This window comes from Crinia signifera, chromosome 7 (genome assembly GCF_055691185.1).
Source record: "Crinia signifera chromosome 7, ASM5569118v1, whole genome shotgun sequence".
In the NCBI taxonomy this organism is placed as follows: Eukaryota; Metazoa; Chordata; class Amphibia; order Anura; family Myobatrachidae; genus Crinia; species Crinia signifera.
In genome coordinates, this window is record NC_139223.1 from 109,739,739 (window position 1) to 109,764,290 (window position 24,552).

A 24,552-nucleotide genomic window follows, 5' to 3' on the forward strand; every position below is an offset into this window, starting at 1 on the left:
TGATTCAATCCAAAAGCCAGAGCAAACAACCCAGCATGTTTCCTGCTTTTAAACTTTTCACAATTGGTGAATTGACCCTTCATATGGCAGCCAACTTAAATCATAGAGAAACGTCGGCGAGAGTAACCAAGATTACCAGCCCGGTTTCCGGGGGACCTTATTCCGTGATGCACCTTCTGTGAACCGCCGGCGGAAGTGAAGTCCAAGCGCACTTCCACCCTTCGCGTCCGTGCACCTGGAAGCTTCTATACTGTTCTGCGCTAGAGACACAAACATTGTCCGGCCAGCAGAGACGCAGTCCGCCGTACCCTCCGCACTTGCTTCAGCAAAGATTAATGGCGTCATTAAGGTAACACTCCTCCAGATACTCAGCAGCAGGGGATATTTATGTGTAACAATCACAGGTGCCTGGGATGCAGTATAGCTGCGGTTTACTACTTACTGATGGCGCTAAGCACAGCCCTGTAACTTAGACGCTTATAGTGTAGGAGGCAGGAATCTAAAAAGGCCACACTCCTCCACACTCTTCCTCTCCCCGGGGTGCTACCCCAATCAGATACACTGAATACTGAGGTAACCCTGATTGAAATAAAACATAAAGCCCTAGATGGAGACAGGAGAAAAAGACACAGGGAGAAGGGAGGAGCTGGCTATTATACCCAAGGTGGGCGGTCCCTAGAAAAAAGTCCCGTCTTAACTAGTGGAAGGAGGGGAATACCCCATGGTCATGGCTGCCATGGGGATCGTAGGAGAAATAATGTACATGGATTTATTAGTCAAAAAGGTCTCAAATGTGCATTAGACAGTATCATCCAGACATTTGCTTTAATATCATCAATTTAAATATAATCATAAATAACGTTAGATTTTGACATTTATGCATGTCAAATAAGGTAGTTTATGTGTACAATCTGTTATTTACATGCAGCCCAGATACAAGTCGTACCTGCATTTGCCACTTTTTAGGACAGTTATTACTGTAAGTTATGTAACTGTAAGCTATACTTTAAGTTATAGCTTACTTGAAAAAGAAATATATATATTACCTGTATTGCATACACACAACAGTATTACCACCAGATGGTATAATGGGGCTGCGGTATATTAGGTTGACCCTGGAAAGGGTGAAAAAAATTTCAAAAGCTGAACACATCAATACCTAATTGGTGTCCCACTTTGCTCAGTATGCTGCAGGCCATGTGCCTTATTCCCAATCAGAGTCCTCATGAATGGAAAAGTATAAAAAAAAGTTAAAAACAATGAAAAATAAGAATCCTCCCCCCCCCCCCCCAACTTTTGCTTGGATCATTGTTTTGACCATATGGTGTCTACCTGTTGACAGTCAACCTAGATATGATCTACCAGCCATCTGGACACCGGCATAATGGGTCAGATTCAGGTGCAAGTTTAAGAAAATCTTTTAGGCTTTTCTGCATAATATGAGGATTACTCAGAAGGCCGATGGTGTTGCAGAATAATATAATCAGCGGTTCAAATAATTTTTTTAATTGTTTGATATAATTTTAATAGTGTATGAAATAGCATCTGTCGGCACATGTTGACTCAAAAAACAAAGCCCATGTCGACCTTCAGTCATGTCAACCCAATTCTTATCGACCTAGTGACCGTATACCACTAACTTATTGTACATTTAAAATCCTTTAAAACCAGCCCATGTTAAGATAAAAGGAAAAGGAAACTTTGGAAAAATGAACCTGAAGCATTAAAAACTAATAAAAGTTAAACATCAAGGGAGAATTCAAATCAAATAATTTTTCAGGCTCAAAATACAGGAATTTCTCTTACTTCAGCCTCTTTTCTGCACCACCAAAAAAAAAAAAAAAAGGTTTGTGGGCAAAACCACATAGAATCAGTGGGAAATTCATGGACCTGTGTATTTTCAATGCCAATTTCTGAAAATACTGTACTGTAAGCTAATGATCAGGGATATTTTGGAAGCCTGTTGAGGTCCCTATGACAAGTCTCTGATTGGGCTTTTTTTTTATTCATTCAGTTCTGTAGCTGTAATGAGATTATTTAAATCACATTTTTCTATGCTAAAAATTTCTCTGTTACTGCACTAAAGTCAAAGTCCTTGGGTTTTATTTGGGAAACAGTTACAAAACGTATCAGGTCAGACAACAAAAACCTATAGCGCAATAATGCCCATTAATACTGCATAAAAATGGTTTTCTAGTAATAAATGCTACTGTAAAAACCATAAAAATTACTGCCATTAGGACTTCATTTATTCATGTATCTCCATTTCATGTCCCAACAGTGAAAGAAGAGTTGTCAATGACACGCCCCCTCCAAATTACCTTCCACTCGGATTGGTACAATCACATGTAAATTACAGAAAATAAATTGTTAAAATAAACCACAGGTATATCATGTTACAACATACTGACTGGTAAGACATTAATATAAAACATAATATTTCACATATAAACCACATGTACATTTTAAATATTTTATTTATGTGATACTTGAAATTTTAGCAAGCTCTGTGGCAGATTGTTACACTTTCAGAGGTGTCCTCTCCATGGGATAAACCTGGATATATTTTACTTGTTCCTACCCAATGAATAAGTCGTGAAAAAGTCAGTCTGTCAGCTGCGGCAGTGCATACACTGCCTATGTGGCAGACACGCAACTTCTAAATATTGAATTGTATCAATATGCTGGACAATCAAGCATGAGCAACAGATCAATATTTTTTGATTGGATACGGTCCATTCATCTGGGGGATTGGCTGGACAGATAATTCTATATTTTATGCCCAGCATAAGACCCGCATTGCATTGAGCAAGGCTCTCTTCCCTGTAAGCACCTGTATCTGTCACAGTGCCCTAGATGTGCAGCTATGCAGAGGTTCATCTTCTTGTAATTAATGCACACCATTGCAACAACAGTATCCAAATAAGTGTTAAGAAAGGAAATAGGGTGCACAGCACTGAGAGGCATGTTTTGGAAAGGCAAGGTACTGTGAATACAGGAGTGGAGGTTAGGCACAGATTGGACCTGAGGGAACAACACGTTTAATTAAATCATTCACTAGATTTCTCAGACAAAGTGAACAACAACTATCCAACCATTGTCTATTTATATTCAGCTTTGTGTAGCATCTTTCTATAGTCAGATATTTAATAATGCTTTATATGGAAATGTATCTCAAACACAATACACAGTTCACGGTGTAATCTGTAAGCAGCTGGAGTCAGTTTGATGTAAATATTAATAACATTTTTTTAAATGGAAACCAATAACACACACAACTGGTGTAACCTTGGCACAACTAAGTAACTAAGCACAAGTAACTTTGGCACAACTTACCATTTGCCACTAGAGTAATATCTAACAATTAGTGGAGGTCAGAGACATCTTCTCTCAGCTACAAATAATGTCCTGTAGTATTATGAAGTCTCAAATAATGTAAATAACTAAATTACAACTGTAGATTTGGGCATAGGCTGCATACTGGAAGCTACCACGTTCTTGATTTTGGAAACGTTGCTGGTTTTTAAAGGAGGGACAATCAGTTACATCTACCCTGTTTCCTTTGGACAAATCACTGCACTAGTGACAAGACACTGGTTAATTCTGCTCGGTTGGAATAAACCAACCAGAGCCTCCTACCCATCTAAGATGAAGATAAAGGGGAACTTCCATAAACAAATTCACAATTCATTTATTTTGATTAACAACCCTGCGCTTGTAACAAATGACCAAGATCAGAGAACAGTGTGCAGAATTGATTTAAGTTCTAATAGTTGGCCATATGTAGGCCTTAAAGGCCAGATGTATCAAGCTTCCAAAAGTGATAATATGAAGTGTGATAAACAGCCAGTCAATCACCTCAGATGTTACAGGCAGAGTTTGAAAAATGGCAGGTAGGAGCTGATTGGCTGCTTGTTTATCACTCCAAATTATCACTTTTTGAAGCTTGATACATCTGGCCCTAAGCCTTTTGATGCTAAAAATAAGGCTCCTCGGTTATAAGTAATCATTAGTTCTATGGACTAAGCCTTGGAGAGAGATAAAGTAGACAGAAAGTACCAATCAACTAGCTCCTGTCGTTTTTCAAACAGCCTGTAACATGGCAGGAAGCGGTATATTGGCTGGTACTTTATCTCTCTCAAAGGCTTAGTACAAAGACCCTATAATCATTTAGAAATGTACCTTGGATGAAAAGAAACACACTACACCAGGTCAGTGCAAATAGAGGATGTGATCTGGGCAGGCTTTGTTCTTTACTGATAACTGATACTGGTAAAGTCATCTTCCAAACTGCTTAAAATCATTATTACTACCAGCCATTTACAAAAGCTCCTGTAGTTCTATTGACATTATCTTGGTGAATTTCTGGAGGTCTACATGAGATGAAAGTTATATATTCATCCCCAACAGAGATGAAATGTTTCTTAGAAAAAAAAAATAGTTTTGCTTTTTTTCTCCACCAAATATACCAATACTTTTCCTCACTGGAATGAGTCCGCATACATCAACGGTACCAAGTAATGTGCATTTTATTCTGATAAGATTGTATTGCTTTAGAACAGTTGATGAAAGTTAAAAGAGAAAAATTAAATATAGCAACATGGTCATCCTGAAAGTCCAAGAAGAAAAAGGCAGTGACTGTTCAAGGCAGCAGATAGAGGGGCAATGACTGCACCGATATGATAAACAGATCATGTATCAAATATTGTAGCAAATCATTCACCTCAGTCAGTCAATAAGAAGATCTAGTGCAAAACAAATACTGAGTTAATAGAATGTGGAAAATAAACATGTCCCTCCAGGACTTAGTCATCACTGTCGCTGCCAGATTCACTTAACTGTAGATCATTTCCTGAAAGACAAAAAAATAAAATAAATTATATTATATATAATTAATACAGTCTAACACAGGGCTGGGCAACACCGGCCCTCCAGATGTTGATTAACTACACATCCCAGCATGCCTTGCATCAGTTTCAGCATGGACACATAGCAAAACTAATGCAAAGCATCCTGGGATGTGTAGTTCATTAACATCTGGAGGGCCGGTGTTGCCCAGCCCTGGTCTAACACAAATGTAAGGAAAATGATCAAAATCTAAATAGTGCAAGGATCTCCCCACAGCAGATTCATTAAGAAGTTTAGAATAAAGTTATCAAGGAGACACCAATGCCCTAAATAAAATTACCCAACCTCTATAAAAGTAATATAGCAAAACAAACAAACCAAGTCAAGGTTACTCTATTCACTGGCTGAACAAATAACGGGATTGCAGTTCTTATTCTATATGATTGATGCTTTTCTCCAAGTTCCATGGAGGACACTCAAGAAACACTAGATATAGGTGGTTATTTGCAGGATGGTGGGCTATTAGCAGTTAAAGCGGATAGCAGAGGCTCCTCCTGCCCTATAGCATAATCCCTGCCCTAAATAGCCAGTTACCAATCACAATGCCCAAAAGGACATAGTTGTGGGAGAACAGAATGCAACCCCAGTGGGCCTAGAACTCCATACAAAAGAAAAAAAGAGACAATGCCAGACAAAAAGTAAAAGGCAGGATCCAGTGTCTACAATTGAATTCAGAGAAGGATTTCATCAGGTAAGAACTAAAACCTAATTTTCTTGTACAGTCTATGGGAGGGACTGTACTTGTGCTGTGTCCAGCACAGAGCATTTGTGAAGAGGTGAAGGTAGAAAAATCTATTTAAACATTTATGATCCATTAGTTAAAAAAATAAATAATGCAAAGACTGTATGACAGGCCATTAAAATATTGCATTTTGCTACAATTCTTTATGTACTAAAAACAAACTAAAAACCATTGGGGGGTTACTTAGGGCCACATTTGTCTACTTTACCAGTGCCATCGGAAATATGCAATGGCACATAATGGGTTAATGCTCTGCAAAGCTGCACCACTGAGCCACCCAAGATGTTCCAACTGACTGGGTCTGGTGGGTCATCGGCAAGTCTGGAAGTGGAAGGTTTGCCAAATAGCAGGCCTGGCGGATAACAGTTTGAATCTGCATAGCAAGTGTGCTTTGACTAACCACACTTAATGATCTCAGAGATCTCAGAGTACAAGATGGGTAAAGAACCTGTGGTGTATTTGAAGGCCTCAGTCTTGTCCAGCTATACACCACAATACCACGCTATGTCCAAGCCAGAGATGAAACCGGACACCGCTGATTGTCCATTGGAAGTGAAGGCACCATGATCTGGATTGATATAAATCTTAAGCAGAGTACACATTAAATGACCTGTATGACCAGCCAACAGCACATGCAATGCACCAATATATAGTATCTGGTGTTTGATATTGTTTCTCCCACCCCATCCAAAAGCATGGGGTAATCAGCCACACCTTCAGGTTGGGTTAACCTGAAGATGTGACATATCCCCAAGAGCCTGCAAAAAGAAGACACACTGGCCAATTCCTAGCTATCAGAACTAGGCAAAAAAAACAATGTCTGCCAACTTTGGAGACCATCTTCAGGGGTAAATACATTCCACTGGACAGCACTGCTCTCCCTGGGAGTAGGATCAGAAACTGACTTCGAGACAAGAGACTTACAGAAATTTTGGTCAGAAAATATAGCCAGGAGGAATACAGACTTCCATGTAAGTCTCCGTAGGTCCATTGAGTCCAAAGCTTCAAAAAGAGATCACTCTGAAAATACCACAGGGCCAGGACCATAACCAAATACCAAGGGGCAACCAAATACATAAACTAGAGGTTTTATGTAAAGCACCGCCCCTGGAAACACGGCTGCACCAAAGGAATAACAGCCATGTTTTACTGGAAATAATGAAAGTGATGATCCCTTTACCTTGGGGAAAGAGACTGTGCCTTTCCTGGTGGAAAAATCTGAACCTGTAAAAAGGTGGAAAACCACTTAATTCTCCTTCCTGATTGAACAAGCAAAGTAAATTCACTAACAATGATCAAAAAAAATGTATTAAAAAAGAAAAAGAAAAAAAAAAGGACTGATGATAGGCCTTACCAGAAACTTTATGCAAATTATAATGCACACAATAGCATCAGAAAAGCCCCTGTACTGTACAACAGGAGGGTTCTCTCAACAACCACCCTGTCAAAGCCAGTAGAGATAGACCCAGGTACAGGAAAGGATCTTGAGTGAGAAGCTCAGGCCTGACCGTAAGATGCAGAGGGGGATCCACAGACAACAGTCTGCATACCATGCACAACATGGTCAATCCAAAACAACCATTATGGATATGACCTGTATTCTAGCTTTAACTTGCAGAGTACTCGAGGCATTGACCTTGGTGGAAAGAGGCTATTAAGGGAAACTTCCATGGAACAGACAATGCATCTATTAGCAAGGTTTCTGGATCTACAGAAACCTTGCAGACTATATGAATGGCTTCCAATGTCCTGTAACAGAGGCTTTGAACAGCAAAGGGGAAAAAAAGAGATAAGTGGTGCAAAAAAAACCAATACATTTTAATATTATAAAATTTCATAAAGAAATAGTATATATAGTAACAAATAAAAACAAGGATGCAAAAAAACCGATAAATTGTTGGTATATAGTGGACCTGCATTGGGTTGGAGGGAGTCGCTGATATAGGCCCGTTCCTATTATGCTGCCAGAAAGTGGGTGATGTTTTTTAATGGCCAAATGGTGCAGAGGGTAGCAACTCAGATGATGTGAGTGTTCCTGCAAATAGTTACCAAGCTGCTGGAGGAAATTAATCAATTTAAAGAAAGCATTGCAGCAAGAGTCCACATGGAGTGCAGTGTAGGTGATGTGATGATATAGTCCAATTGTAATCCAATAAAGATGAAGGGCAGCCTTGTCCGGGTACATAGCAACATAAGGTGAACAAAGTCTAGGTCCACTAGTTGACCTGACGCCTTTCGCTGTCTAAAATACCACTTTATCAAAAGGTATGACTGTCCTAAGGTAAACTTGTTGTAGAGAACTGGCCTCAAAATACCTAGAACTCCAAAATACAACCTTGAGTCATAAAGCTTCTCACCCAAGAGATGGATATTGTCCCGTAGAGAACAAAAAAAAAAAAAAAAGGAAGAAGTTCTGACCTTTAGGATCACGTAAAGGAGGGGAGGAAGGTCGATTTGGAGGCAGCTGGAGCCACAATAAATGGATTCAATTCAGTCTGAAAAAGTACATAAACCTACAAATGGTGCAGCAAGAGAGCTCATCTCATACAGAAGTGTCCTCATACATCTAGCCTCATGAGATGCCTGGCACGAACGAGTCACCAAATGATGTATTTTTCTCTAAACGGTCTTAGACATTGTGATGGGGCTAGGAAGCACAGGAAATTGTGCTGCTTAATTTGTTATGGAACCCTTTGGCAGGCACCATGAAAAGAGTGGTGCGCAAAATGGTTGGCGAAGAGAGGATTAGAAAGGATGCCTTCCCCAGGATGACCTCTGTTATCACTTCCTCCATTGAGGGAGCAAGGCACTGGATTGTCACTGTGCTGCAGACTGATCTGCGGTTTACTTTTATGCAGCAGATCAATCTGGCAAATGTAACTTATGGTGCAAAAAGACAAGGTAAAAGCTGCACATATAAACAAACAGGTGCACAGTTATTCACTTGTGGAAATAAAAAGTCAAACCACAGTACTTCAGCACAGAAATGCTCATACCTCCCAGTGATCCACATTTCTGAAAGAACCGGTGACCATTACACAGAGGTAACCTAGCTCCTATTCTATACATTAAATGAAGATTACTAAGACCAGCTACTGAATGATGAAATTTTTTTAAACAAATTTCTGCAAACACTGATCACCATAATGCAGAACAAAAATTAACTAGATACATTAGCACTAATTCCTGGCTTATTACAGACCTTATGGGAGATTAAAGCAGTGTGGTAAGTTGTTTTACCCAGAAACTGCACACATTACCTGCTGCAGTCAGCGATTCCCTGCATATATAGATGCAAGCAAGTGATCTGGATGACCGAGGTAGTATGCACCACCCCCATTTTTGGCGCTACTATTAACCAGACAGGGTGCCGAGCATTGCCAAAGCGCTGTCCATATTAAACCATAAAGGGAAAAAGAAAATGTTTGATGTAGCCTGAATATCTTTTGTTTGTAAAGATCATGTGACCAGGAATGAAATGTTGTCCAAAGCTGAACTCTATATAATGTAATAGTACTAAAAATTCCAGACTCTCCCACCCAGACGGCATAATCCCACACAAAGTCAAAACATAATATAGGTAAGTAGATTACTAATAAACTGTAATCTAAATTGGAGCCTGACCAACCAGATACACTTTTACAAGCAACCCCAGCAACCACCCCCCCCCCCCCTTGAAGAACAGGTTCTGTAGGCTGCTTACATGAAATAAGCCAGACCCCGTAGACAGATATTTAAAGCAAGAGAAGAGCTCGTGCTCAAACTGCAAAACACAAGGGTTAATGGTAAGCACTCACTCAGTGTACTCATCAGCTGGCCGCCATTGTCCTGAGTCTTTTGTCCGCTTTCAATGCTGGTAGAGGATTGGTGCAGTTGTGGCATGGATGGCGGGTGGGAAGACTTGCTTCCCTCATCTTCAGATTCACTGGAGCTGTCAGCACTACTAGAGGAGGAGCTCTTTGACTCCGATGAACTATCGGAGCTGCTCATTTGGTCAATAACACTGGCCTCCGCCATCAACTCTGCAGAGAAATAAGAACAAATGGATCAATATTGTAAAAGGTTTACTGCTCCTAGAGAACTTTCAGAGGCAACAGCAATATGGCTTTTATATATGGAGGAGCGGCTACAAAATGAGAATCAGGCTGATACTTGAATTGTAAGAAAGGATAGTATTGGAAATGTCACGGTCCTCTAATGCACATAAAATAAACTGTTCTGTTATGTAAGAACGCAGTGTTCGTAAATCAATGGAAAAATGCTGAACAATAAATTCCAAGGAATCAGTGAAAATAGCCATGGTGCCAGTAGTGTGGGGTTCGCTGCGGCACAAACGGAGTCAAGTCAGCTTTGCAAAAATTCAATTTACTGTGTACAACACATGTCTCTGTGGGCACAGAGACATGTGTTGTACACAGTAAATTGAATTTTTTTGCAAAGCTGACTTGACTTTGTGCCGCAGCGAACCCCACACAGCCTATATATATATATATATATATAAAAAAATCTATGATAAATCAGAATTATTAACAGTAATATACGCTGTCCACCAATTAATAGATATCAGACAACAGCTGCTCCCAATTAGTTTACTGGTAACTACATATCACATAAATAGTTCAGAGACTGCTTAAAACATTTTTCAAGCACATATTCATAAAGAAAAACGCAAGCATTCAAAGCACATTGTGGTAAAGTCTGGTATGTATATACTCAAATTGTAAGCAGAAAACCACAATTATGGAAGCGGTGATATGTGCAAACATCCTAAATAGTCTTGAGCAACTGCTCCCCTACATTGACGCACGCTCATAGTGAACAGTGTTCTGCAGTTCTCTCTATCTGGTAATTACCCGGTTCAACTCGGACATCATTTTATGCCTTTCATGTTTTACATTTTTCAAATGTTTCTGAATGTCATGAAATATATTACATTTTTGTGTTGTACTACACCATGAGATATATATTTTATATTTTCAGGTCATGACGATCTGATGGATGAAATAAGTACAGCACGAGAATCCTTATTTAAGCTCCAGATACGTCATATGCTCCAATTCTCTTGGTTTACATGCTACTTTGTTGAAGGGTGTAAGGAGACCTTTCGGGCGTTGCATCAGTTTGGCTGCTATTTGCACACTATTTCTCTTCTATCACTATTGTACTATATATGCGCTCAGCAATTGCCAGCTGTAGTATAACAGTTACCACAAATCAGCGGCTCCAGAGGCTTGCATGCCAATTGGTCACTCTGGAGGGACGGCGTCTGGCTGGAATGGAAGCATATATTGGACACTGGACTGCTGTATTATGGGGCCCTCTCTCCGCTCTGGGTCATGGCAGTTTCCTCAGATTAACCATGGTTTGTGGTTAAACTCATGCCGTTTTTAAAAGTCCAATCCAGTTTCAGCGGTTAGTTTCAATCAGCAACAAGATGGGGTTAAAGTGAACTATCCACCATTGAACAGTGTTATATTTAAGTACATATATACTTTACAGAAAACAAGAAAAAAAAAAAAAAAAACACACACACACATAGTTATAAATCGAGAGGGACCGATTGGCAAGAATGTCACAATGAAGTATGAAGAGACACTGGTGTATAGATCTATACAGATGTAGCTGCGCTCAACTTTGCTAATAGCTGGCATAACTAGGGTTTCTGAATGGCTCATGTTCGCACAGAGATGTATGTAATGTGTGCTGGATGAAAATAGGCTCAGCCTATTGTGCCATGCAGCATCCTATCTTGTCTAGGTAGAAATCCTCTGATTGCACAAAAAAGGTAACAAGGAAACTTGTGTTACAGTCTCCTTGAGAAAGGCCTCTGGAGGATGGTATACCGGGAACACAGACCGCTATTTTTTCCCTATGCGATACAGTTCTCCAACCATAAAAAAAAAAAAAAAAAAAAAGAGTCCGCCTTTTGTCCTTTTAACAACCTGCTAATTGTGTTCCACATTTTATATCCATTTTACCTGCTTATAATACTACACCTATTGTCTGGAGAGTGTCAGTAATTTGCCCCCCATTCAGAGGCAGTGAATGCGGATACGCCCCACATACAGTAGGGACGTATTGATTATATTGGGGACAAGCGCCGGTGGAGAGAACACACTATTTGACAACGATTCTGTACATCACTTTGAGCTCATTTGCTGTGGGGACACCTTGGCAGTGTTTCCTTCATAGGCTGCTTAAAATGTTTGTGCATTTGACTGTTTCTCAACTATTTTCACATGTCCAATAAAAGAACAGAATCTGATGAAGATACATGCACAATGTGAAGAGCCAAAAAATGTATTGCTCTCTCTAGGTGTATTCTTAGAATGAATACATGTGGATACCTCAGGAAATGCATATCTTTAATGGTGCAAATAGCATGTGATGTGTAAGAAAATACACACTGAAGTATAGAGATGTGTACATTAAGGGGGTAATTTACTAAGATGTGTATTCTACATCACATGTGATATTGCTATGGGCAGCCAATCAGAATATACTTCTTATTTATTTAGCATCCTCTCGAAGATAGTAGACAGGATCTGATCGGTTGCCCATAGCAACATCACATGTGAAGTAGAATACACATCTTAGAAAATCCCCCCCTAAGTTTCCGGATACACACAAAGGTATTCTATTTACAAAACAATAAAACAGTTTCAAAGTATTCACCAGAGGAGTTAATGCAAAGTTGTTTAAGCATAAACCACTTGGTGAAGCTGATGGACCATTCTGAAGCAGGTGTGCCTTCTACTTGTTAGCTTCCGGTGACTCAAAACGAATCCCACCCACAGATTTGTGGGAACACAAAAACGACATCTGGGGTCAGGTCTGTATTATATGGTAGATGACAAACTTCCTGGATGTTCTCTTTCTGTTCTCGATTGAGATGATGGGGCACCTAGCTTGCAGAAACTGCTAAAGTTTGTGGAATAAATGCTGTAAAAGGAACGATTCTTCCAAAAAAAAAAAGGTGTTCCTAGGGTTTTTTTTTTTTTTAAATCAATGAACAAAATGCAAAGTTAATGAACGGAAGAGAGATCTAAATCAAATCAATATTTTGTTTCACCACCTTTTGCCATCAATTCAAGGAATACTTGTGCACACAGTTTATGAAGGAACCTGGCAAGGAGATTGTGGCACTAGCCACAGATCGTATGTGGATGTAGGCTTGCTCAAATCCTGCTGTCTCTTACTAAAATGCAAATGAAGAGCTTGAAAGAAACAAGAGACAGAATGACATGACGAACATTGATCCATCGGGTGTCCGAAGGTCGATCTCGACTAAATGGATAATCATATCTAAAATGGATGACACCCTTTCAACATAAAAAACCCCTTCTGCTTTTTGAGCTACTGAATGCACTCCTTGATGTCCCTGCATGCAGACTGCCAAAACAAACTTGATTATTGGAAGTGTTGATAATCTGGATAAATAACCATGTGCACAGCTATTGAAATGGAGAGATCATTAAAACTTACCCTTTTCAATGTCATCCATAGGGGAGGTGGGAGACAGTTTTCCCAGTGGGGAAGAGTTTTTGCCAGGTGTTGGTGTCTTTGTTGCAATTCGCATCTGTTGTTGCTGCTGCTCAATACGGGACTGTATCTTGCTGCTTCCTTCAGCTCTGGAATGAATGGGAAATAAAGACTTGTATACTATAGATACACACTAGGTATTCACAGTGCCCTGGGATACTCTCTGCTAGGTCTGAATAGTGAGTATTCCCTGCCAGTAAATGGGGTGCTCACAACATAGGAAGCTGTATTAAAAAGGAATACAAAAAAGGATAGCAAGAATAGAATGCACCCTCACTTATCTTCCCGCATACAAGAGAAACCACACGCCTGCTGCAACAGATTACCAAAAGGTTACACAACATACCTGGTCTTTTTCACACTGATATTACTACTCAGCTTCTCCAGCCGGCACTCGCCAGTGTCATGATTTACAATAAGTATACATTCCCTCAGGTATGGTCGCTTTGACCCTTTAAATACAGTGACTGGAGTAGTGGATCCCTGCAATGAAATATCATTTATTGGTCATTGCAATCACTACAAGTTTGTGATAAACGCATAGAAAATGGGTTACAAATGGGAAACCCACATTATCCCTGGATATCAAATGCATATCATACTGTGACAAACTATGAACAGCAGGTCAAGATCTTAAAATATTCCAGCAGAGGTTTCAACAGCAGGTTTTAGTATTTCTTCAGCAGTTAAGGTTACTCAAATGGTTATACTAGCTATTCACTGCAGGTTACAGAATTTCTATGTACTGACAAACAATAACGGTATAAACTCCAATGGTTCCTAATTTAACCGGCCGGGTTATCCAGCATCAGGAGCATTATCTTGGTGTACAAGATAGTATTCTCAGAAGCAGCTAACAGGTGCTACTAATCAACGTAGCTGCAGTTCATTCCTGACCTCAACCAAAACCTGGACTAGATCCATGTTCAACTGCTGTCATGTGTGTAACACACAATGTTTAAGACATAAGTTACATTAGAAACTTCCCACTATAAAGAACAGAACATTTTTTTTTCCAATTTGGGAAAGATTTAATTGATACTTTAAATGTTGATATGAAAAGACAATAAAGGAAGCAAGGATTGCTCCAATTGCACCCATCACATCTCTACGATCTCTTCTTTCCTAACTTCTATGACCCCCATCTCCATCCCCGCTAACCCCCTTCACCGCAGCCTTGCTTGTACAGTACTGTACTGTACTGTAGAAGCCTTTGAAGCCCCTGGTCCCAGGAATGCACTACGCCCTGCACATGTCACCGTGCACATCACACGGCTTCTGTACACGGCGGGAGCAGCGGCGCAGACACAAAACAAGAAGAACTGGAAAGTGAGGAGCAGGACTGGGGGCATGGTGCTATAAAAGGAGGAACGGGGCTGTGAAAGCAGGACTGGGAGCATGGTACTTTAAAACGAGGAATGGGGGCTCTGAAACGAGGACTGGGGGCATGGTACTTTAATAGGAGGAATGGGGGCTGTGAAGGCAGGAATGGGGGCATGGTTGATTAGGATAAGCCCTACCCTGAAAATAAGCCCTATGGTGTTTTTTGATGAAAAAAATAAAATAAGACAGTGTCTTATTATCGGGAAAACACGGTAGGTAGCACCACTTTTTGCCAAGAAACATATTTACGGGGCATAAAACCTTAATAGGTGACTTAATAATTTGAAACAAGATTGATATTACAAGATCTTCCAAATGTTACCGAAGACCACGCCACTACCGCAGCAGTCACTGAAAATTCACTACGGTTCCAGAACTCTGAGCTTAATTGCCTCCATTTCTATGGATGGTACAGCAGCTCAGAACCTATAGGTAACTCCAACAGGCGCTTTAGGCAATTAGAGTACCATGAGGGGGGCACACAGGCACATCCACCCTCTCAGCACTGTCTAGGTGTGGGTGGAGAGGAAAATTCTAAACACATCTCCGCCACCTCCCGAATCATGTTCTACCGTTCCATATTAAAATCCCTATTATAGTAAGAGGATATAGCATCCCATTATAAAACTCATGATTGACTCTTGACTACAGAGAGGTCACACAATTTGGATACGATTGTGGCCTTAAGCCGAGCACTTGTATTTTTAAAATATAATTTTGCAATAAAAGTTACATTTTAAGATCTAGAACCACACAAGTTCTTATGTTTAAGACATTATTGCTCCAACTACTGTATGATACTGTTATTCGATGTGGACTCTCACTTCTTCTACCAGCCCACATACTATGTAACAGTGCCCCAAAGTATTTTCTTTGTACATTTCTTCTGACTCAGGGAGCACCACCAACCCCTCAAAATTATCAACTCACTTTGGATAGATTATTTCATGGTAGTTGGTTTATTTAATAAAGTATCACCTCCAACTGATATCAGCCTTGATCACATCTAGGAGTCGAGTGTGGAAACTCAACCCCGGTTTTCTGCATTAATAATGTTCATACAGGTTTAGATCTTATATCATGTAATTTCTGTATAGTATTAAAGAATACAATGGTATAAGTTTTGTATACAAAGATCGCTTATGTATGACTAAAATGAATAAGTACCACGCATAGAGCAGGCATGTCCAAACTGTGGTCCTCCGGCTGTTGTGAAACTATTCATCCCAGCATGCCTTGCCATAGTTTTAGCATTCCCTAATAGCAAAACTGTGGCAAGGTATGATGGGACTTGTAGTTTCACATCAGCTGGAGGGCCATAGTTTGGACAAGCATGGCATAGAGTGATCGTTCTAGAGACATGATGCTCACCTCAAGATTAGGTAGTGTAATCGTCACCTGTTCTCCTTTACCAACTTCCAAGTCCCCTTCACAAGACGTATCAATTGAGGCTGGCTTGAAGTCATCTAGCGAGTAAAGAAACAAACTATATAAAATATTTAAAATATTGTAAGGAGTGCTGTGAGTAAATGTTTTCAATAAGAGAGCGTACACCCGTAAAGAAAAAGAAAAAAAAGGGTCATTAAAGTCATGTTTATTTTGTGCGCCTCCCAGCGCAGGTGAATATGCATGGAAATGTTGGGACACTGTACTCCTCTCTCCCAATAAATAAAAATGTACTAGGAGTAGTTTAAATAGTAGAATTTCACATGCCATATTTAATTTTTCTAAATTTGTCAAATTATATGAGACATGTAATGCTGAAGTGTTGTGTTGATGGAAAATTTAATTAACTGGGGAGCATCAAAAATAATTATGTTTTTATGTGAATTTACCAATGTATCTCAGCTTTCTTTTCCACATGCTATCCAGTTTGGTCAACCAATTAAAAAAAAAAGATTTAGATGCACGCGCACACACACACACACACGTATAAATAATCACGGACCCCCACAGATGTAGAGAATCAGCACGGCACTGCAGCATAGTGAAATTTCAAGTTTATTCACCTCAAGGTTTCGGGGAGTTACACCCCCTCTTCAGGAGGACATGTGCAAACATACAACAATACAAGTGCTCACCTTAAAAAGGATATGAAGGTACCCTCCCACACGCTAATCACCGCTTTGCTGCCCGGCTGGCTGAACCAGGTGTGCCGTCGCCAGAGACTGTTCTCATCGACGTGCACCTTAGATTACCATGGATACCAACCAACGCTTCACTGCGAATGTCCGGCTATAAAGCCGCGACTGCACACAAAGTACGCTGCAGGGCTACCATGACAACCGTCAACCACAGTCAACACGCTCAGCACCAGATCTGTGTGTAAGGAGGGAGACCATTCACCTAACAATTAAAAACACAGATTAACATTACAACAATTACAGTGAAAGATGTAAACATAATACAACTTAATTGTTAACTTTTTAATCCACAGTTAGAAAACTATCTTATTATTTATGTTAAATCATTCCAAATAATTCTTTCATTTAGACCCCTGGGGGCCACTGTGTGCAGCCTATAAATCAAAGATGCTTCCATTCTAAGCAATTTCTTAAACCGGTCTCCACCCCTAGGAGACTCAGGTACGTGGTCGTTCATCTGATATTTCAGAGAACACAATGGGCGGTATTCAATGTGAATACCTGCGAGGTGCAGCGAATCCTTTTTACATGTCGTAACGATCGGGTGCAGTGAATATATGGATATGTAATGAGCGGCTCGGCTCCGGCGCCCCCTGCTGGCTGCTGTGTAAAAAAAAAAAAATATATAAATAAATATATAAATATATATATATATATATATATATATATATATATATATATATATATATATATATATATATATATATATATATATATATATATATATATATTTTATTATTTTTTTTTTTTTATTAAATATATATTCATGTGCTTACAGCACATGAATAAAAATAGCATGCCCCTCCTCAGAATAAAATTCCTGATTTTTTGACACCAAATGTAAAAAACAAAACACTATTTTAAAAGTTCACATTCCACTTCTCCATAAAAAGATAGCGATTGCTACTCGGTGAATCATGGCGAAAAAAACCTTCAAATGTATTCGCCATGTGGTCATTGAATAGGGTGATTCACCGTTTTAGTAAAAAATTTGCCAAACAGCACAAATTCGCCATAAAAATATGGCGAATCAGGCTCATTGAATACCGCCCAATGGGTGGTTGTGCTCCCTAAAATGCAACACCACTGGTTGCTCGACCATCCAGTGCTGCCTTAATAGAGGAACGGTGAGTCACCATCTGTTCTGTGAATTTACGGCTCGTCATCCCTACATAATAGTAGCCACAAAGACAGATAATTATATAGACTACGTACCGTGTTTCACATGTAAGTACATGTCTGATTTTACATTCAGTGGACATATGGGGATGTTTAAATTTAGACCCTTGAATTAGATATCCACAAGTGACGCACCTATAACAACCTGGTTTCTTAAATTGAACTACTCCGGGAATATTCTTAGAAAAACCTGTAATGTCTGATTGGACTAAAAGTCCCTTAGATTCCGTCCCCTCCGATAGCAATTGAGAGGTCTTACTCCGGATAAAAAACTAAGATCTTTGTCTGTGGCTACCAATGGCCATAACGTTTTGGCCGCAATCGGTAAGACTGCACTGGAGGTGTCATAATTTGAAATCATAGGGAAAACCTTTGCATCTGTTCTTATTGCTGGAACTCAGTAAGGCCTGTCTATCCAAACCCAGGGCTTTTTGTTTAGACTGCAATAGATTTTTGAGGGGATACCCTCTCTCATGGAATTTTTGTCACAACTTTTTCTAATTCAGACGACAGTTGTGACCAATCACTGCTGATTCTTGCTACCCTTACCATCTGCGAATAGGGTAAACCCTTTTTCAACAGTGGAGGGTTGTGGATGCTGGCTAGCAGCAACGTGTTCCTGTCGGTAGGCTTGGAAAAAACCTTAGTGGAAATGGAGTCATTAAGCATCACATTCACATCTAGAAAATCAATCTCAGAGGCACTACACTTAAAAGTGAATTTGATTGGGGAATCCATATTGTTAATCTCTCCCATCATGGCCTCAAACGACTCCACTCCTCCATTCCACAACATGAATAGGTCATCTATGTACCTGCAGAACATCCGGATATGCTGACTGAATCTATGCTGAAAGAACATTACATGCTCTAATTCAAACATATACACATCAGCATATGATGGGGCGACCGCCGCTCCCATCGCACATATGGATGTCTGCAGGTACATATAACCATCAAAGATGAAATAATTTATTTAAAGAACCAGATCTAATAATGATAAAAACAATTGTACATCAAAGCCAAACCCTTCAGGAAGATCACTGAGAAACATATGCATGTGCTCAAGCCCCGGAGCATGAGGAATTGAAGTGTATAGGCTAGTGACATCCATCACACACATAATAGTGTGTGCTTCGATGTCCTCAACCTTATTCAGGCGATTCAAGAAGCTTGTGGTATCTTTCAAATAAGTGTCACAGCATAGAATATGTGGCTGTAATAACATACATACAGATAGTGGTAGATGCTCAATTAGTTCAGTAGCATTTCCCAGGTGCATGACATAACATGTCTAACAATTGTGATGTAGGTTGGTAAACACTCCCCCTGGCCGAGATAGTCGGTCAACCAGGGGGATTCACAGAGTCCTTATGTAACTTAGGGAGGGTGTATAGCACCGGAATGAGGGGGCTAATCACCTTCAATGCACCAGCACATTTCTGGTCAAGGGATGCAGTGTAAATCCCGGCAGTCAGGATCCCGGCGTTCAAAATCCCGATGCCGGAATCCCGACACTTTCTCCCTCCGAGGGTGTCCACGACACCCTCGGAGGGAGAATAAATTAGTGTGCCGAGCGTAGCGAGGCACCGGGCCCGCTGCGTGGCGAGCGCAGCTAGCCCGCAAGGGGGGGCGATCCACGTCCCCCCCTTGTCAGGATTTCGGCGTCGGGATTTTGAACGCCGGGATCCCGACCGCCAGGATTTAATACTGAATCCCTGGTCAATGAGACCCACAGTCAAGGCTACATCCACTATCCCAAAAAGTTCATGTTGGTATCTCTCTGTAGGGTCACGCTTCAGCCTAGCAGACATCCACGTTACTCCATTGCCGATAGATTTCTCTGCTTTATTGTTCAATGTCTTGTATCACTATCCCGCCCCCCTTATTGGCAGGGCGGATAGTGATACTTTTATCATCACCAAGCTTTTTTAATGCCTGAAATTCAACCTAAGATAAAGTGCAATGGTGAACAGGATTAGCATTAGTATATTTACTGAATCATCATACATATCCAGCAAGCGGGTGGCACTCTGATAAGCAATAATGTAGACGACACAAGGTCTCAGTCAACGTTTCAGGGATCTGGTCCCTTTTATCAAGACATGAATAATGCTGTACAATTGACCGAGACCTTGTGTCGTCTACATTTTTGCTCATCAGAGTGCCACCCGCTTGATGGACTTGTGGGTGACCGTCCCACACAGGCAGTTCTTATTATTTCTTGCAATAGCAAACACTGTTTAATAACTGTGCAAAACAATACGTAGGAAAAACGAAACAAATGTTAAAGGTACGATTGGCAGAACATGTCAGAAATGTGAAAAAAGTATTAGAATCCCAAAACGTTTCTGACCATTTAAAAAAATCTTTCTGTGGCATTAAAATTGTGAAGCCGCACTGGAGAGTGAACAACAGAGTTGAGACTCTCAAACTGAAATGCGGTCAATTTACGAGTTAAAAACCTTGGAGCCCAGAGGTATTAACGTGGACTTTGAACTCAAATGCTTTCTTTAAGTCCAATCATAACAATCTATATACTTTATTTTTTATGTAGGAGTTGAATTACTGTATAATTAACAGCATGTTTTTATTTCTTTTTTATGTTGTCGATCTACATTTTATGGAATACATATGATATGCATTCAAAGTGTTGAATACATCTGTCTAAAGAATAACACCCTGGCTGCGGTCCACTCCGGGATAACGCTTGCGTTCCAGTACTTCAGGAAAGGACGTCCATAACTAGCCATGTTTCCGGCTTGCGTTCCACACGGGTCATTGTGCGGTCCAACTGGCGCTGGGAATGACGTCTACATATACTTCCAGATTCCAACCAGGAAGTAACGCTATGCCGCTTCTCATTATGTTAATAGTGGCGTCTCATTAAGTACAGCAGCCCGACGTGGAATCTATACAGACCGGAGGGTCATAAAGATCATCACTTTGTTGACACTATATGAAATGTTTTCGATGTCCATGTCTATATTATCATGACGGATGTATTCTATAAGTATGTATTCTGAAATTTTTTCATTTATTTTGAATGTTTGTGTAATCAATTGTCTAGAGAACGGATTCAATTCCAGCCCTAGTTTTATACATATTCCTGTAACTGAGTAATGTCTCAGGGTATATAAACCCTATCTGCTGAGGTTTCCTCCATACCTTGAAAAGGAACCTTTTTATGGCCCGAAACGCGTTGGTGAGGAGGAACTAACACCATTTTTTGTCCAGGGACCCTTGTGCCAGTTTTCCATCCAAACGGCAGCCCCACCTCATTCTCTGCTACCCGGGTGAGTTGAGGTGGTGGAGAGAGGTATATCCCTTGAGACATTATTTTACATTTTTTATCGAAGTATTTGATGTTGGATTTTTTATCTGGATTCGTGTTTTGCTGAATAAAATACTTTTTTACCTGTGGACCTTTGGAGCATTCGTGTTGGTCATAAAGTGTCCTGGACTGAGGATCAAAGATACCTATATGTGCATATAGGGCATAGACCCAAGGTAATCCCTATTCATTTGGGGACGTGGGACCAGTCGTGGATCCGAAAGATTATATGCAAATAGGGCAGGGGAGACAGGTCAGTAACACAGATTGGGTACTGTGTATGGAAATATAACTGGGCCCTTCTGACCAATCTCTCATTGCCGTGTGTTTGGACCAGAACGTCTGGATGTTTGCTGATTGCATGAGAAGAGGTTTGAAAAAAAATCTCCCTCTCGCTATCTGCTGATCTTGGACGGCCAACAGTTTTTACTATTTTTTTGTGTAAATCTTGTCTTTGGTGTGGTAACCTTGGTAATAACTGTGCTGCAGTCCTGAGGCGCAAGTTTCTACTATTTTTTCATGTACTATTTCATGTCCATGTTCATACAGCCACCAAAAAAAAAAAAGCTCATGTCAACCTGACACTCCCGTCAACCTAACGCTTGCGTCTAACTTTTATTACTGTCATTTTAGACAATGTCAACTATCTAACTAGATGCATCAATCCACAATACCATAACCGAGCCATCTATACTGTACTGCTATATAATAGAAATCTATAATGCCCACAATACTTTACTTACAGAACTTCATCTTCTCTGGAGCAGACTTTGGGGCAGATTCTATAAGCTTCAAAAGTGATAAAATGGAGAGTGATAAACAGCCAGCCAATCAGCTCCTACCTGCCATGTCACAGACTGTTTGAAAAATGTCAGAAGGAGCTGATTGGCTGGCTGTTTGTCACTCTCCATTTTATCACTTTTGAAGCTTAGAGAATCTGGCCCATTGATAGTAATTTCTGAGCTATTTAATTATTGTGAAATTGCTATTAATTGAAACCGACCCCTTCATTCCCAACATCAACATCATGTCGGGCTTAAAGATTGGATGTTTTCATTGAGTTTAACAGTTTTTTGATTAAATGTATTTTTAAAATATCAACTTGTAGAAAGAATCTAAATAAGAGAAAAAAAAAAAAGCCTTTAAAAAACACAGTACAAGAGTCATAAAAGTTTGTGCAATGGCAAATGATACAATAACCCTTATGTTTGCTTGAATTAATAGCACCTTTTTCTTTGCACTGTTGCTTCAATAAGAAATGGTTTACATTTAACACAGCAACTCATCAACAGCAATAATGCTTACCCCCCAAAAAAGTAATATGCAGGTAAAAGTTTGGAATAACTGTATATTTTCCTTTTTAATTCTTTACTGTATATAAAATTATATAAAAAAGCTTTGAGATCTGCAATTGTAAGTTAGTACTGTATATCTAAAACGATGTGTCTAGCTTCTACCACCATACAAATCACAGAATACTACTGTATGTGCATCTGCAAACACCAATAACAAGCAGTTCACTAGGGCTGAAAATCATCACAATCCACTACTTGTGACTGCACTGACCGCCTAAATAGAATACAGCTTTTAGAGGAGTATATGTTTTTGGCCAGTCTCCATGTATTTACAGTTGCACAAAGATGATCGGACTATAGTTGGCCTACTTTACAAGGTCACTCCAGCCCATAAAGGCACAGGCAAATGTGAGTGGCATGAGTACATATACCTGCATGAATTGTCATGAGTACAGAGTGTGAATTCACATTATGCCAACTTACACTGTACTCTGCACCAGCACCAACACCAAACACCCTATGAGGTATATTTACTAAAGTTGGAGTTTTAAAGTCAGATTCTAGCTAATGTCTTCTAAAAAGGTGCTAGATAAATGTTTAGTAAAATGTGATTAGTTGCTATAGGCAACATCTGCATTTCTATAACTACACGGGAGAATGCTTTCATGCATACAGCAATTAATAAGAACCTTTAGGGACAAATTAAATGGACCTTTCACTTATAGTGTAGAATGATAAACATTTCATGGGCTGAATACCTCAATGAGGTCACTAATTCATATTGAATAGGTACTGTAAACTAAAGTTTTTGTCTGACAACACAAAATGGCCGCTTTCATGGCATGAAAGCGGCCTATATATTTTTATAAAACAAATAAAAAGTTACCGTACATGCATGCAACAAAACTATTTATCCATGAGGAAGAGCCAAGATTTTTTGCTATTTAAAAGCATTACCTATTACTCAACAAAAAGTGTCAGTGTAAAAACATGTTACTCAGCACAGTTGGACATCACCCTTAATTGAGGGGTTCTCTACAGTGAGGGTATTTTGGGGTCAGTCAGCAGTGCATGCACTTCTAATTTAACCATCCAGAAACCATAGCCACACAGCTGTTTCCTGACAGTAACATGTGCTGCTCCGAAACTACTGACACCTCATCTTGTAGTTACAGCCGACACAAGACAACCTCTCCCACATGCAAACAACAAGTTCTTTATAATGCGCTCATTAGTCAAAAATAATGAAAATGGAATATAGGATGGGACAGTACAAGCTGCCAACATAAAGGACAGTCAAAAGCCAGCATACAGGACGGTCAGCTACAATTTGTGAGCACTGCAGACAGGACAGTCAACTGCAGCACAAGTAACCAGCTACAAGCAGCCAGCTGACAGGAACAGCATACTATCCTTCTGGAGACCAGTCACCAGTCTGCCCTGTATGACACATGCATACCTACAATACAAGTATTATCACACAACAGCTCTATAAAAGCGGTGTATTTTTTTTTTTTTTAAACTGTGGATTATTTATGACCGCAGTGTGTACGGGGCTTTTAGTAAGCCCGGCCTGGCACCAGTGCCCAGTTTCCAGGCTGAGTGAGCACTTATAAATGGATACGGCGCTGTATTATGAATTACGGACAACCCTGGTCGGGGACGGTAAAGATCAGAGACCATTCCACCCAAAGGGTTACGGCACCATCGGTGCAGGACAGTCTCCTCTCCAGCTGTATCCCAATAACCACATGATATACCCCTCCTCACATCTGATAGTGTGGAACCCGCTCCGGGGCTGCCTCTCAAAGCTCTCCCCGAGTTTCAGAACCCGCTCCTTCGTGTCAAACAGGGGACAGGTTGCGCCATTCATCCTGCCGGTGCACCAGCCGCCGGCACCGAACCCGTTCTGCCTTCCGCCAGCAGGCAGCGCAGCACCACAAGCCAACTACTGCGGGGAGGAACCCGGTCGGCCGCCCATTGGCTGCTAGGCGGACATGCGCGCGTTGATTTGCCAGTGTCTGAT

General features: G+C 40.3%; 1 protein-coding gene across 1 annotated transcript; it reads right to left on the reverse strand.

The window, feature by feature from the left end:
• Window positions 1–4,511: 4,511 nt before the first annotated feature.
• On the reverse strand, window positions 4,512–24,550 carry EAF2 (ELL associated factor 2). Its single transcript, XM_083153621.1, has 6 exons — window positions 24,297–24,550; window positions 15,947–16,041; window positions 13,539–13,675; window positions 13,136–13,281; window positions 9,448–9,672; window positions 4,512–4,852 (listed from the first exon to the last, which is right to left on the reverse strand). The coding sequence occupies exons 1-6, from the start codon at window positions 24,397–24,399 to the stop codon at window positions 4,806–4,808; spliced, it is 753 nt and encodes a 250-aa protein (XP_083009747.1). The 5' UTR covers window positions 24,400–24,550; the 3' UTR covers window positions 4,512–4,805.
• Window positions 24,551–24,552: the final 2 nt, after the last annotated feature.

What these genes read in the sequence shown, in the direction of transcription:
- EAF2 (XM_083153621.1), bottom strand. Translation starts at nt 24,399, where the DNA reads ATGAATGGCGCAACCTGTCCCCTGTTTGACACGAAGGAGCGGGTTCTG. An exon ending in CGGGTTCCACACTATCAGAT is followed by an intron (nt 16,042 to 24,296) that starts GTGAGGAGGGGT and finishes TTTACTCGCTAG; the next exon opens with ATGACTTCAAGCCAGCCTCA. An exon ending in TTACACTACCTAATCTTGAG is followed by an intron (nt 13,676 to 15,946) that starts GTGAGCATCATG and finishes ATTTCATTGCAG; the next exon opens with GGATCCACTACTCCAGTCAC.